The sequence below is a fragment of the Euprymna scolopes genome, chromosome 31 (assembly GCF_053919585.1).
Source record: "Euprymna scolopes isolate OS-2025 chromosome 31, ASM5391958v1, whole genome shotgun sequence".
Classification (NCBI taxonomy): domain Eukaryota; kingdom Metazoa; phylum Mollusca; class Cephalopoda; order Sepiida; family Sepiolidae; genus Euprymna; species Euprymna scolopes.
The window spans coordinates 673882-690001 of NC_136512.1; the positions used below are offsets into that span (position 1 = coordinate 673882).

Below are 16120 nucleotides of genomic sequence, written 5' to 3' on the forward strand. Positions count from 1 at the left end.
GTTTTTTTTTTAAATTTTTAAATTTTTTATTTCCATACTTTGTGGACTAGGCACGTACGCAGACCCCATAATTTTAATGAATCATCATTATGCCAGATCAAACATACCCATTCCTGTGTCTCAATACATCTTCTATCATTATATGTGATCAGTTTTCTATAATAGTCAACCATATAGGAACCTATTCGTGACCAGACCCACACACAGGCGTTCAGCTTTATATTATAGAAGATATATGCATATATATATTTAGTTAGTTTTTATCACTCTATTATATATTAGGTTCAATACAATAATCGATAGAGAATTGTCTATATAATAATATGTAATTTGCGTGAATTAAAATATCATATTTAAGCATATCATACGACCGGGCAACGCCAGGCGGCCTGCTAGTAAAGGGAAATAAGATTTGGAAATATTAAAAGAATCGCTTTGGGAATCGGAAATTAGGCTCAAAGTTTTCCTATTCTGATAGCATTTTACGTCAGCGTAGAAACACATTAGATCTGAAGAAGGCCAGAAAGCACATCTGCTGAAACGTTGTTGAAATGTAAATATGAATGTTCATAAAAACAGTAGTCTGAAAAAATATGTAAATATAAAAAAACGTTTTTGCCTAGAATCACCCCTAAATAAAAAAAAAAAAGAATCAACAAAGAACTGTATGATGTATGAACCGTGACGGAATGAAAATATATTTTAAAACAATATAAAGTGTCCAAGAAGTTTTATTTTTAAATAAGAAAATAAAATTTTATGAGTACGAGCATAGCGATTATCTTGCATCACTATCTTGAAAATAATGTAAAAAATCAAGGAGATAACTCAACAATAATTCAAACTTGCAATGTTTCTTGCTATAATTCCCATTGATCCTCTAAAAATGATTTTCTTATAAAAATAAAACTACTTGATCAATTTACGTAATTTTTGAAATATGATATTTTTATTTCGTCATAGGTACATACATCATGCAGATTTTTCTTTATTTAAAAAATTTATTTTTTTTAAATATGGGAGAATTCTGGACAAGAACCAAAATGTCTAGTGCTTGAATGAATTACACTTATTGAAAAGTGAAGAAAATTTATCTCAGCTTAAAAGAAAAGATTATAGTATGGCAGGCCTGTTATGATGATGCTTTACAAACCCATACATCATTATGATTATAAAATCATAATCATTTTAATGGGAATTCGTTGGCATTGCAACATTAATCTTGCAAGTTTGAATTACTGAGTCACCTCCCACCCCTTTGTTTTTTTAGAGTGTTTCCAAAGTGAAGGTTAAGACGACTACGTTTCTGTCACTCATAAAATTTGATTCTTTTTTATTTAAAAATAAAACTACTTGATCAATTTTTGCGATTTTTTAAATACTAGCATGTCGCTCGGCGTTGCCCACCCGTAAAATACACATAACTACTATATTTTAATTAATCTAGAATTCCCATTTATTATAAACAGAAATTCATTTAGGAAAAAAAAAAAAGCGGAAAGAAACTGAGACGTGCATGCGAGTATTATGTTTTTTCTAAACAGTTCACTTCTTATAAGCAAGAAAAAATATTCGAGCTGAGATCGAAACCAAAACCTAACAACAGTGAGTCAAGTACGATAACCATTAGACCAGCCTGACATGACCATTAAAAAGTGTTTTCAAACCAACTTATTCATAACATAAGTAATGTCATATGAATGATTCATGCATGCGCATTCATGAAACAGTTAACGGATAAAAATCCGACCATTCCCGCATTCCACTTTTTCAATTTTAACTCCTTAGCAGCTCTTTTTTCCGGATGAAAACCAATTAAAAAGTGTTTCACATGTCTGAATACCCTATATACCAAACTTCATGTCTGTATATCAAAATTTCGTTGAGTATATTGATTGAGAAATGTCCCCTCTCTCTCTCTCTATCACACACACACACACACAGACACATTCATAGATGATCTTTTCGTTTCGTCACGGGTACGTACATCATCGTACAGATTTTCTTTTTTTTTTTGTTAATGTAGGGGTAATTATGGACAAAAACAAACAAACAATAAAACACAGACGAGAATATTAATGTTGTCGAGATTTTAAAAATGGTTGTTTCTTTTTTTACAATATGAGACTTGGTAAATAAAAAAAGAAAAGAATGATATTTCATTCTTGAAAATAATCTCAATAAACAAGGGAGATAACTCAACAATAATTCAAACTTACGAGATTCTTTCTGTAGTAATGTCTTCGAATTCACATTAATCATTTAAAAATGATTTTCTTTATAAAAAATAAAATTACTTGATCAATTTACGTAATTGGTGCTTTTTAAAATACAATCGATAGATCGATTTAAAAAAAATATGTCGTTTTAAACACAAACAATATTACGTTGTTAATTATCATGCAGGAAATAGTAATATATCAAAAGATTAGGAAAATCATCAAGTAGAAATTTATTTATAGTTAAAAGTAATTTTTACGGAAAATTAGGTAAATCACATTTTTTTAGACGTTACAAATTAGACAGTAATAGTCTACACACAAGGGACATAACTCCGAAACGAATATTTTAAATTATTTGTTCATGGCTGCAATAGATTTTTTTGGGTTGTATTACTGTACACATAGATTCGAAAAAGTTGTCAAAAAAACAAATATATAACAAATAAATGTTATCAAAGGCAAGATAAGTTACTTTTCTACCAAACTGGATATAATTTTCGTGTTTTTATTCAATTTAACATGTTTATTCAGCTCGAAAAGCATACAGTGTTTACCGATGTATTGGAAAATTCAAGATGGCGGCCGATTCTCTCTTTAACACGGTAAGTTTGGAAAAAGGTGTAATAAATAAAAAACCGGTTAAAATACTGTTAAAAACTCGCTCAATATATGTTACCGTGACATAGGTTGACATATATTCGGCGGGTTTTTAATAGTATTTTGTATAGTTTTTTTTTTTATTTATAACACCTTTTCCCAAACTTACGGTGTTAAAGAGGGTGTGAGACGCCATCTTGAATTTTCCAATACATTGGTAAACACTGTATGTTTTTCGAGCTGAATAAATATGTTACATTGAATAAAAACACAAAAAATATATCCAGTTAGGTAGAAAAGTAACTTATCTTGCCTTTGATAACATTTATTTGTTATATATTTGTTTTTTGACAACTTTTTCGAATCTATGTGTACAGTAACAAACCCGATTTTTTTTTGTTTACTAAAAATACAATAGTTGTTCTATTCGATAAATTTTCGTAATTTTTTGATATGTTACTATTTTCGACATGACAAGTACGTAACGTTGTTTTTGTTTACAACGATATAGTTAAAAAAAAATTGATTTATCGACCTTATCTTAACAAGCACCATATAATTTTTGGAATATGATATATTTTTTTATTCTGTTACGTACATCATACAGATTTTTCTTTCTTTTTTTTTTTTTTTTTTTTTGAATATAGGAGGAATTCTGGAGAAGAGCCCTCTCCCAATATAAACAAACAAAAATAAAAAACAAAACAAAACAATAAACCACTTTCTAACAAAACACAGACGAGAATTATAATGTTGTCGAGATTTTAAGATAGGCTGTTTTTTTTTTTTTCTTTTTACAATATGAGGCCCGGTAAAAAAATTTATATTTCATTTATATATATTTTTTTCTTCTTTGATTCGATTTTTTAAAAAAAGATATAATTGTGTTGTTGAGATGATGTCATTCACAGTTCAGTGGTTGGCAATGTGGAACCGTTGGCGTTGATGGTCAACGGAGTGGAGCTCGATGGTATTATTGCAGTTGTAGTCGTACCATTCGTGGTACCTGTCCCATTGACCAACAAGGTGCTTTGGGCGGGGCTGTCCTCTGGTTCGTTGACGATGATCACGGGGATATTATGCATGCATTTTTGGTTGAGGTCATCTATGTTGTCTGGCAATTTCGTGTCTCTGGTCTCGGTGAGAAGCAGGGAGAGTCCAGCTGAGACGAAGGAGAGGACCCCGAGAATGATGAACGGGAGGGTCGGGTGGAGATACTTATTCTGGATGATGACGCCCGAAAAGTAGCGAATAACAGAAAGAAAGAAAGAAAGAAAAAAAAAAAAGAAAAGAAAAACATAGATTAGAATGGTATTAATTATGGAATAAATATACGAGTGGTTTATAGAAAAAAAATAATCAATCTAAAGAAATGTTTTCTAAAATAAATTTCCGATTTATTTTTAACACCTTTCTGTTTTTTTTCTGACGAATCATTGTCCTAGAAGAGTTAAGCTATGAGAACCATCTATTATGTAAATCTCAGTTGTCTGTGTGTGTGTTTGCATGTCTGCTAAAAACTTTTGTCAACCTCATCGAACAGGCATGAATCTTATTGTGTTAGAAAGAGCAATCACTCAGACACCTAATATCGAAAAATTAGAAAAAAAACTTGTCAATTATTTAATGTAGGAATGTCGTTTTGATGTTGTTTGTTAATCACACATGCACGAACGGTCAATTCATTGTTTCATTTTAAAAAGCTAAATTTGCAACGTCATAACATATGTGTCTTCGTGGTCTGATTGATAATGTGTTTGTTTATGAACTTAAGTTATGCATGTTTGCACCCAGCACGTGGCATTTTTTTTTTTTTTTTTTTTTTTTGCTGTCACTTCTGGCTGATGATACTCAAGTCCCGTGTTTTTTTTTTATTATTTAACCGTATTTTATGACCAGGCAATGCCGGGCGCACCCGTCCCTCCTGCCTGCTTGTTAATTATAAGAAATAAAGTTGCAATTATATATATGTGAGACGTGAATGCTGTATAGAAGTGATATAAAAAAATTCTGGAATGCTTGCAGCAAACTAAATTGAGGCAGATTTTAAAAATCTCCTGAGAAAGCCACACTACCAATATTGAAGTCCTAGAACAAACCTCAGTGACCAGTGTTGAGACCACCATCATCCTCCACTGCCTCTGCTAGATAGGACACGTCCACAAGGTGGATAATTCAAGGCTCCTCAAGAAAATGCTATATGAAGAACTGGCCCAGGGTACACGCCACGAGGAGTCCCCAAAATGCACTAAAAAGACCAACTCTAATGCACCCTGGCTCTAACAAAAATCAAGCCATCCTAATGAGAGGAAACTGCAAGAGAAAGGAAGACATGGAGAGGTGCAGCACACCATGGCACCATGGACTTTGAGGAGAAGAGGAAACAGAATGAAGAGTCTCAGAGGGGAAAAGAAGAGGGTGATGAGAACAACCCCCCCCCTACACTCTCTTGCGAACACTGTTCACGACTCTTCCACCGTAAACTCGGACTTAACATGCCACATCATACATAAACATTCACCCCAAAGATAGGAGACTAGTGAAAAACTACAGGACCCAGTACTGACATGATTGGGAGCCAACGACAATATATATATATATATATATATATATATATATACGAGGCTTGCTGTTTGCTTGTAAATAAACACGCAGCTTGAACATTGTAAAAGTGGTGACCGAGTGTTTATTTAAATGGATATTTGTTGAGGCCATTTGCAAGCACCGATCTTTTGGTCCAATGGGTAGAACTGCTGACTATCAATGCGATGGTTGGAGGTTCAATCTCCACCTAGGGAAAGGTGCTAGTCTAGCTGCACTGATGAGTTGTGATACAACGAAACAGTACTGTATGTGGCTGACTATATATATATATATATATATACACACACACTAGCGGAGGGAGGGGGCACCAGGCATTGTCTGGTGGTAAAATACAGTTGAATAAAATAATAAAAAAAACAGGACTTGGGTGCCACCTTATGTTATTAAAAGAACAAAAATACTGCATAGTGAGCGCACATAAGGAAAGTTGAGAATTTTAAAAGATAGGAGAGAGAAATCTTTTTTAAAAGAAAAAAAAATGCAGCACACTGCGTGCAAACTTGCAACACTTTAGTTTGTAAGTGAGCACATTATTGATCGGACCACGATGATACAGATGTCAGCACATTGCAAATTTAGCTTTTTAAAATGAAACAACAAAACGACTGTTTGTGCATGTGCAATTAACAAACAGCATCAAAACTTGACCTCCCCTTCAAACGAAACAACATTTTTACATTAAATAATTGACGATTTTTTTTCTAATTTTTCGATATTATGTGTCAGAGAGATTGCTCTTTCTAACGATACCAGGTTCATGGTTTTGTATATAATATTATAGTTAATGTTCTATCGATTTTTATATATTATAAAGTTGTGATTTCAAAAATAAAAAAAAATATATCCATATGACTTGGGTGCATCAGCTTAAACCGAAACCAAAACTTATGAAAATGTATATACATATATATAACTTGAGTTCCTTCAGCTTAAACTGAAACCAAAACTTATGAAGAATTCTTGGTAAAATTATTCATAAAAAAAATAGATGACTTAAGTGCTATCAGCTATAATCAAAACCGAAGCCAAAACTTAAGAATTTTTAGTAAAATTATGTATTACAAGAAATGGAAGTCCATAACAATTAAACGACAGTCACTCGGATGTAAGCGTGACACACAAAGTAAATAACACACGCTATCCTATTAATAGATAGATTGATTTTAAACTAATAGTAAAAGTAAAATCTATAGATCATCCTCCATTTTTACATTTAGGAAAATATCCGCATATTTAACATGTTTTTATGGTAATCAGAAAAAAAATAACGTTATAGTAAAATATTTAAAACTTTTATAGAGAATCAGAATTGGTAATTGTAATGGGGAAAAATATTGGAATCGTCTCATCACTAATATATATATATATATATATATATATATATATATATATATATATATATACTTCAGAATAAAATTATCTAACAATCAATTGGTATAGGAACCTGTGATTATAAGTTTTACAAAATATTATTGGCAGTAATATTCTATAAGTACTATCCCAGCTAAATAAGAATTGCTCGATATACAAGATAGACCAAATAAATCAAATTTTAGTCATTCAATAAATTAAAAAATTTATGACGTGTAACATAGAATAATAAAAATCTTTTAATTTGAAATTTAACCATTTCGCGTCATAAATTTTTAAATTTATTGAATGACTAAAATTTTATATATATTTTATATATATATATATATATATATATATACTTGCGCGAATGGAAATTTAATTAACTTTCTTGGATTTACTTTTTAGGATTTTACCGTCATTGGATACTTTATCTTTCACCAGACTATCCATTCACGTGAAGACACCTTTTTCTTCACCATATTCCCTCTGCTTCACTTTTTGTTATCAAGTAAGATCTTTGACTTACTTGCAGTTTTATCAAATACTTTTGTATGCAAAATCTGATCCTGCATTTTGCTAATTCCTACCCTCTGATGAGAAGGAAAGTATTTCTTCGAAACTCTGCAGATTAAGGACTGCCCACTTATTGTTTCCTTTTCAGATTAAATATGTTTTTAACTCTTTTTCAAAGTGTTTTTTTACATGTTTTATTAACTATTTGCTCTTATATATAATATATATATATATATATATATATATATATATATATTTCATTAAATAGCACTGATAACTATTGCTTGTTTTTCTTGTAATTCTCCTTTTCTCTTTGTCGGACCGTTTTCCAAACGTTTTTTCCGAGTGAAAAAAGAAATTTCCCATAATTGCGAACGTTTTCGACTTCCATTGGTCATCCTCAGGCGAGTAGTAAAAAATAAAAAATGAAAGTAGCGAGATGAAATGAAAAGACGATTAAAAGATGATTAAAAGTAGTAAAAAATAAAAAATGAAATTGAAAAATGAAAGTAGCGAGATGAAATGAAAAGACGATTAATTTTTTCAATTTCATTTTTTACTACTCGCCTGAGAATGACCAATGGAGGTCGAAAACGTCCGCGATTATGGGAAATTTCTTTTTTCACTCGGAAAAAACGTTCGGAAAATGGTCCGACAAAGAGAAAAGGAGGATTACAAGAAAAACAAGCAATAGTTATCTGTGCTATTTAATGAAACCTGCATAAAAGAAAAAATGCTGCCTAAATATACTAATATATATATATTTATATACAATCTTCAACCTCCAGAATCAACTTTCAGGGAATCTTCAGTACAGGGTGTCACAATTAACACCAGTTGATAAATTCAAACCCGACGACAGAAGCCATCTCTGGCTTTATTAGCAAAGACCGTATCCATTCAGCTACGGAATATATATATACTAGCTAGAATGAACATTTATGGAAGATTTGTGTGCTCTCGTTGGAGCTCAATACATTTCGCCAACTTATGAAGAACATCCCACATGAAAAAGTTGAGAGGGAGCAAATCTGGCGAATGAATATGTAATTATTTATAGCAGATCCTGTATATATGAATTCCTCTTGTATCTTCTCCTTACATAAAATCTTGATGGTAAAAGTAATATTTATTTGTTTTACTCACAATGACGGCGATTTGAGGGGATAAAATACTTCCAATTCGACTCATACACAAACAAGATCCAAGACCAATATTTCTGGAAAGAAATAAAACATGAAAAAAGTATATAATGATAAAAAAAATAAATGAAATATGCGACAAAAAAAGAAAGATGTTAAAAAAATATGAAATAACACTGGAAAGTTATGGGTTGAAATCAAACAATAATAACTCATGTATATCTATGAAATTTGTTCATTTACTCTTAAAATAACTCCTAGGACAGACGGTGGACGATAAAAATGGCACCGGTAAAAATGGTAAAAGTTGATAAATAGGTAAAACTGGCACTTTGATGACGAAAAATTAGGAAAAATGTTGGCTAAACTCCCATTTCCTTTTCATATTCCTTATCTCTACCTCCACAAAGACTTTTCATACTGGCCTGCTAAAAAAATCGCTCAGACTGGCAGAAAACATTTTCATTTTTATTTGACCGTGATTAGCCCATATTAAAAAAAAAGCCTAACCCCACCCCTACAAGTGTAAATGCCCATTAAAGATATTTATTTAATTTAGTTAGAGAGGGAGGGGCTTAGCCCTATTTTAAACTAGAGGAATGGGAGCTTAACATGCACTTCTCGAATGGTCCTAATTTTCCGTTTCAATGTGCCATTTTTACCTATTTATTCACTTTTGCCATTTTTACCGTGCCATTTTTTTCGGTATCATTTTGACCTAAATTCGTCACAGACACATGGTCGTTTTGACGCCCTAAAACAAATTAACCTCTTTGATCCAGTTACATGAATCCCAAAACCAAGACAAGCTAATTATAAAAAACGATATTCTCTCCTCTTTCTTTCAAGGCTAAGGGAAAGAAATGGCTATTCTCAACTCACCCACACACATTCTATAACACAATAAAATGTAAATGACTATCAAACTAACATTTATTATAATAAAGAAAAGTTTCATACATCAAAATACTGTGGACAAAAATAGGAACCAGCTAATTATCGAAAGTGTTCAAATCATTGACCATTGTGGTCTATGAACAGCTGACTACTGAATGGATCCAAAAATGTTCCTAATCAGTTCAATTGATATGTTGGCACATTCTCTTTCAATGGCTGCTTTCAACTCATTCATTGTAGCTTATGTTTTACATGACCCCCCCCCACCCCACCCCACCAAAAAAAAAAAAAAATCCATGAGGGTCAAACCCACTGAGAGTAGATACTACTCCATATTTTCTCTTTGTCATACCCATCAATATAGGCACTTCCAGAATGACGAGAGTGGGGAGGTGTTCCAACCTATTGGAAGCACGATTCTTTATTCGTAAACATCTCTTCGAAACATGGCATAGGGCATTCATGTAGCAAATTGAGATAATTTCAAGAAAGTATACATTTTATTGAGACACCCTATATATATATATATTATAATTGCTACTTCTTGACAGAAGTTTGCCATCTTTTCAGTTAAGCCTTGTGCGTCTGTGTGCACATAGGTGACTTTTTAAACCAGCTTTAGTCCTACATGAAAGTACACATGTGACATAAAAACTTTCCTTCTTGTAAAGGTGATCACATAATAATATTATGAATCTTTGAATGTCGTGTCAGGCCACTTTTAGATTTGCAGATTAGACCACGAATATAAAAACTTAGTGTTGTCGGATGTGCTGTAAAAGCCTTCTCACAAGACTGTCGTTCTTGTCTTTGATTGTGTGATTTCAAATAATTTTTTAAAAAAACAGCTTTTGACAAAAGGTATCTACCACATACAGTGCACTTCACTTCCTGTTGTAATTTCTCTGACATTATATTTTTGTCCTCCTTTCTTAAAACGCGTTTTAAGACAGCAAGATCTACACGCTGCTCTTCAAAAATCTTACAACTTTCTCTGATGGTTTTTCTACATCATGACCTATCATTCGCTTGGGCTTCCCAGTTATGTATATCCATCTCAAATAGTATATACACAGACACACACACACTGACAAAGGCAGCACACATACACGATGTCTAATCCTGTCACACTATCACACACATATAAACTGAAGAGTACTTGAATGCCTGCTAAACACGATTCTCAGGTTTCTTCAGTCTCTCTGTACAGGGTTTTGTCAGACACCTTGGCATGAGGATACTTTTTTTTAAATTAGCCCTGACCAAATAGTAAAAATATTAAATAAAAATGATGTGCTATCTCTGCAAGCCATCCATCACATCCCCAGGCTGCGAATGAGAGCACCCTCTCTATTAATAGAAAGCAGCATTTAATAAAAGTATGGCACAATCACGTTGACACACTGGTTGTTGCCAGGTCACTGAAGTTAACCAACGTTGAACCTGGACAGTACCAGATGGGTGACCATTTGGGAAGGCTAGGTGCTTTACATACCTTCTGGGAAGGTTGGGCGTGGGGCCAGCACCTCACTCCGAAAAAAGAACTTCTTGCTACAGAAGCATCTACAAAAGTTGGGGCTGGCCTATGCACCTCCAGGCTATAGATGGATGGATTTAATAAAAATCTTTAGACAATGTGGAAATTTAAATTTTTTACTCTTGTTCACCCCAAACATTACATTTTGCCACTTAGATGTAACAGGATACGTCTATAAATAAAAACAAAAATATATACTGGCAAACGGCATCCAGGGTAAAAAGGGCCCTTCAACCCATTTATACACCAAGCGAGAAAAAGTAGACGATGGTTTAAACCTTCCTTTCTATAGAAATCGTAGTCATGACAGACACCAAATCAGATCAGCCATAAGACCTTGATGAAAAAACTCCTGCCCCCCCCATTTTCATTATTTGTAACAACAAAGAAAACCCATAAAAATAAGAAGCTTAAAAGTTTGTCATTGCTCAAAAAAAGGTGCTGCTGTTTTGCTACCGCTATTCAAAGTATGAAAAGTCAAGCAAGACATCAAAATCTTGGCTGAGAAGAAGCAATGACAGAAAACAAACATATAGACACATTCACTTTTAACACTCATCCCTTTTCTCCTCTCTTAAACATCAATTGATAATCTCATTAATACTTAGCGTTGAGTGGCTTTTGTGCCTTGTTAATACTAAATTTAAACAAAATTGTTTTTATGTTTTTGAATTTTTGAGATGAGGATTGATAATTTGGATTGTTTCATTATTCGGACTATTGGTTTCATTTTGAGCGTTATTTACACAGCATCTCAGTCAATGTAATCGACCTTCTTCATTATTTTGTCAAACTCGGGAATCTGCATGGAAATTTAAATGGAACTCTTTACTTATCCACAGGGTAGCATGTTCTTGTTCTGACAGCCATGATCAGATAAAAGCTGCAAATAATTCGGACTTGTGTTAATACTAGGCAAAATTCAGTTATAAGTGACACTTTTCTGGATGGTCTAGAGGTTGTAAGTTCAATTCTCAGTGCAGGCGATATGAAAAATACAATTGCAAATTACTTAAGACTGGTAGAAAGCCACCCAATAAATTTAACAGTAACATTTATTGGAAGGGTGCTACCAGTATCTTGTTTAATTTTCGATTTTTGAACGATTATCGAAACTCCTCAGATGACCATCTAATGTCATCCATTTTTTCTTGTTTTACCTTAGCACTACTTTTATTTCAAAATAAATAAACCCTTCAAAATATGTTAACAAAAGAAAAAAAAAACTTATCTGAAGAGGTAACTTATCTTGCCTTTGGTAACATTTAAGACTTAATTTGTTTTTTGACAACTTTTCCGTTTTGTTAGTTAGCTGCAGTGAAAAAGGCTCTAAAAACCTACTGGAAATTCTACATCCATTTTTTTTTTCGTGTGTGAAACAAGGAAAATTTGAAATGGACTTTTCGATTTTCTGTCATATTTTGTTTTGAATGTGTGTTTTAATCCGTGACGAAAGAGCTGACATGCAGGTTTTTCTCATGATTAAACATTGTGTATAGAAATCGTGCAGTCTTACCTGACAACGGTCGGGAAAAGTTCTGCCGTGTAAACAAACAGTGTACACAGGAGTCCGGCGTATGCACAACGGCCGATGATCATAAAAGCTGACACGAGACCCTCTGTGCCTAGAACAGATGAAAGAAAAATACAACAAACTTCTAAAAATAAGAAACAAACAAAAATAAAAATGAGAAAAACAAAAACTCAATATACCATACAAAAAAAAAAAAAAAATATACAAAAAACAAACTTTTTAGCAAAAGTTAAAAACGGGCAAAGTTATAGGCCGTTGACTTAGGAGTGATTTATGCCCAATTGATGGTTGAATATAGTTAAATTTGTGCTCATTTTTGCGTTAAATACTAATCCCTATTAATCCCTAACTGTTCATTGAACGGATATCATAATACTTAGTTTGCTGTACTTTATTATAACAAAGATCCATACAAAATTTCGGTGCTTGTATAGTATAATTCGATTTCAAGTAAATGCATTTTAAGTTAAAAAAAAAAAAAAGTACTTGTGCAGTTTCTGTAAATATTGCTTATGTGAACCACCTGAATATGGCAAGACGCTCAGCCAATGAAAAATCGCTTGGCCAGATGACAATGCAAACGTGCTATTGGAAGAAAATATTAGCTTTAAACGTGCAAAAATGTAAATCATTAAAAATAAATTGGGATTTTTTTTCTAAGTCTCATCTGGAAATTAGAAAAATAATCAAGATAATATAAATGTAATCGCACAACATGACAACTGTACAAAATTTATAGCAAGAGCATGCCATCGGTTCAGAATACACACCATGACAACTTGGAAAATTTTCCTATGAGATATTTGCCAGGAATTCTTCCATAGGAATCCTCAGCAGATCTGAGGCAAAACCATTTCCTTCCATTAATAAAAAAGTATATTCTGCCGGGGACCACGGTCATACCCAACTTGTTGGAAAGCCTAGCTTATCCTATAACTTTAACAGAAATATAACAAACAAGCAAAACAAAATGAAGTAAATAAAAATATAGTTATCTTTTACAAAAAAAATTTTTCTCCACAAAAATAAATAAAAAAACTCCTTAAAACAGTAACATTGTTTACAAAAATAAAAAAATACGAAAAAAAACCCATAAAACACAAAACAAACATTTCTTACAAAAAACAAAAAATAACAATAAAAACAAAAATGTTTTTGAAAAATTTTCTTTTGAGAAAAAGAAAAGCAAAAAAGTTTTCATTTGCTGTTGCACATTATTTTACAAAAAAAAAATATTTATTCATGAAACTTACTGAAAACTTTTTCAAAATTCTATTTTCACCCCAAACAAACCATATTGCCACTTTGATGTAAGGGCTACTATCAGGGACATAAGTTGCAGAGATAGTATGTATGGAGTTGAGCAGCAAGATGTCTGTTCACATTATACTTGAACTTCCGTATGTCAGTACAGTTGGAAAAGCAGGAACCTGGAAGTCTAGCAGTTCTGGGGAAGAAACTATTAGAGTAGAAGGTTTTCTTACATTGAGGGATCTCTACTGTGGAGAGTGGGATTTTGCTGTTTGTTGGGTTTGTCAGAGGTATTTACGTCAAGGGGGGTACAAGGGTTTATAGTTTGTTGGAACATCCACCATTAAAATACTTGTAGAACAGGCAGAGGGTTGCAACATTTCATCGATGGAACAGAGGTTGAAGCTTAGATGACAGTTCAGGACCTATCTCTTCTGAACCCTGTCCAAGAGTGAGAGACTAGTAGCAGATGCACGAGCCCAAATGTGGCAACAATACTCCATACATGTGCGAATGGTGACCTTATAGAGGTACAGGGTATTTTCAGGTGTAAGTAACTTTCTAGCACGGTAGAGAGAGAGCCCATCTTCCTCGCAGTGGCCCTGGCAATGCTCTCAATGTATCTGTTCCAACTCATGTTCCCTATGAACGTTAAGCCGAGGAGTTTGAATGAAGTACTTTCAGGTAATGTATCTTTAGCCATAGCTATTGATGGTTGAGAAGGATTCTTGTAATTATTGAAGGAGACAAGCTTAGTCTTGGCACCATTGAATGTGACCATCCATTTTTGTCCCTATTCCACTACAGATTGGAGGTATTCCTCTAGTGTTTCTGCCATTTCCTTAGATATGTGTTCATTTGTTTTCCCCTCGTGCTTGTTATAGAGCATGGTGTCATCAGCAAATATACTCATCTCAAAGACAATTTTATCAGGGAGGTCATTTATGAATATTAGGAATAATAAAGATCCAAGGATAAATCCCTGAGGTACACCCACATATATATCATATTATTTAGATGTACAACCATCGAGGACAACCTTGATTCTTCTCTTATTTAAGAAGGATGTAATTATGTTAAGTATTCGTCCAGTGATATCGTATGATTTGATTTTCCTGAGAAGACCATCGTGCTATACCTTGTCAAAAGCCTGAGATATATCTAGGGCTACCGCTCTACCCTGCCCCGCTTTATCCAGTGTATGGTATATACATTCAGAGATTACAGTTAGGATATTTGATGTAGAATGGGCTTGCCTAAATTCATATTTAGGATCAGTCAGAAATTTAGCAGCTGTAAGGTGATGGACTAGAGCTTTGTTAATTATGAACTCAAATATTTTGGTGAAAAGTGGGAGGAGGCTAATGGGGTGATAATTTAATGGGTTAGTTCTTCTGCCAGAATTCTTGTAAACTGGTACCGCAGAAGCAGTTTTCCAACAGTCAGAAAAGCAAGATTTGTTAAGACTTTTGTTGTAAAGTTTGAAGAGTACAGGAGCAACCTCAGTGGAACATTTTCTTTAATAGCACAACCGGGATGAGATCCGGTCCACATTTTTATTTATTGTATTTCTATTTTTCTTCTTGGAAATTACTATATGATAAATGATTTTTTCTATCAAGATGTTTTTTTCTAGTATTTTAAAATTTGATCAGAGTTCGATATATTACAACAGTTTATGTAAGCTACCAGATCAGCAACATCACAGGAAAACAGGTCATTCACTGCATAAGTACCTGAAACACTATTACATACTTACGTGTCATGTTGAAATTATTATAATAAAAAAATTTAAAAAATTATGAAAAATGATCAAGTAGACGATCTTTTAGAATTATTTTTTTTTACAAAAAAAAAAAATGAATGAAATAACCCCCCCCCCCAGATATTAGCAATCCGCCATTTTTTTCATTTTGAAATGGTGAATTTTAATTGAAGCAAGGGAGATAAGTAAGCGTTTGATACAGAATTTGTCACAATATTAAAACATTAGCAAATATGATAAAAATTTTGATTCAATAAATAATACTTGTAATTATTTTTCTTGTCGTTCATTTTTATGTGGTTTTTGGAATTTTTACTAATTTTGACATGATACATGAGTAATTGTTTTTTTTGTTTCTTTTTTACATAAAACGCATTTATTTGAAATCGAATTATGCTACATAAGCACTAATATGTCAGCCAGATAGGCTCAGTAGTTTCTGAGGAAAAGTGGAATGGACCGACAGTACAAGAGTAATCTATATATATAAAAGCGAAAATGTATGTATATTTGTGTGTCTGCTAAAAACTTTTGACCGACGGAACAAAAATTCATAAACTTGGTCTCATATGAAAGTCCCACCCTCCAGACGATGAATATCGAAAAATTGGCCCAAAAGGACCATCAGAAGTGTGTCAACTGATCGATTTTCTGCAGTGGGGGGGGGCCCAAAAAAAGTGACATTTTAATGTTAAACATTACATA

The 16120-nt window shown here is 32.9% G+C and overlaps 1 protein-coding gene across 6 annotated transcripts in view; it reads right to left on the reverse strand.

The window, feature by feature from the left end:
* Positions 1-2000: 2000 nt before the first annotated feature.
* LOC145255583 (organic cation transporter protein-like) overlaps positions 2001-16120 on the reverse strand; it is a 416644-nt gene continuing 402524 nt past the window's right edge. For all 6 annotated transcript variants that reach the window (XM_080114055.1, XM_080114052.1, XM_080114056.1 and 3 more), the window contains 3 exons: positions 12382-12490; positions 8436-8508; positions 2001-4042 (listed from right to left, as the gene is read on the reverse strand). In XM_080114055.1, coding sequence (XP_079970181.1) covers positions 3725-4042; positions 8436-8508; positions 12382-12490 — 500 coding nt within the window. In that variant the 3' untranslated portion in view covers positions 2001-3724. The remainder of the gene's footprint in view (positions 4043-8435; positions 8509-12381; positions 12491-16120) is intronic.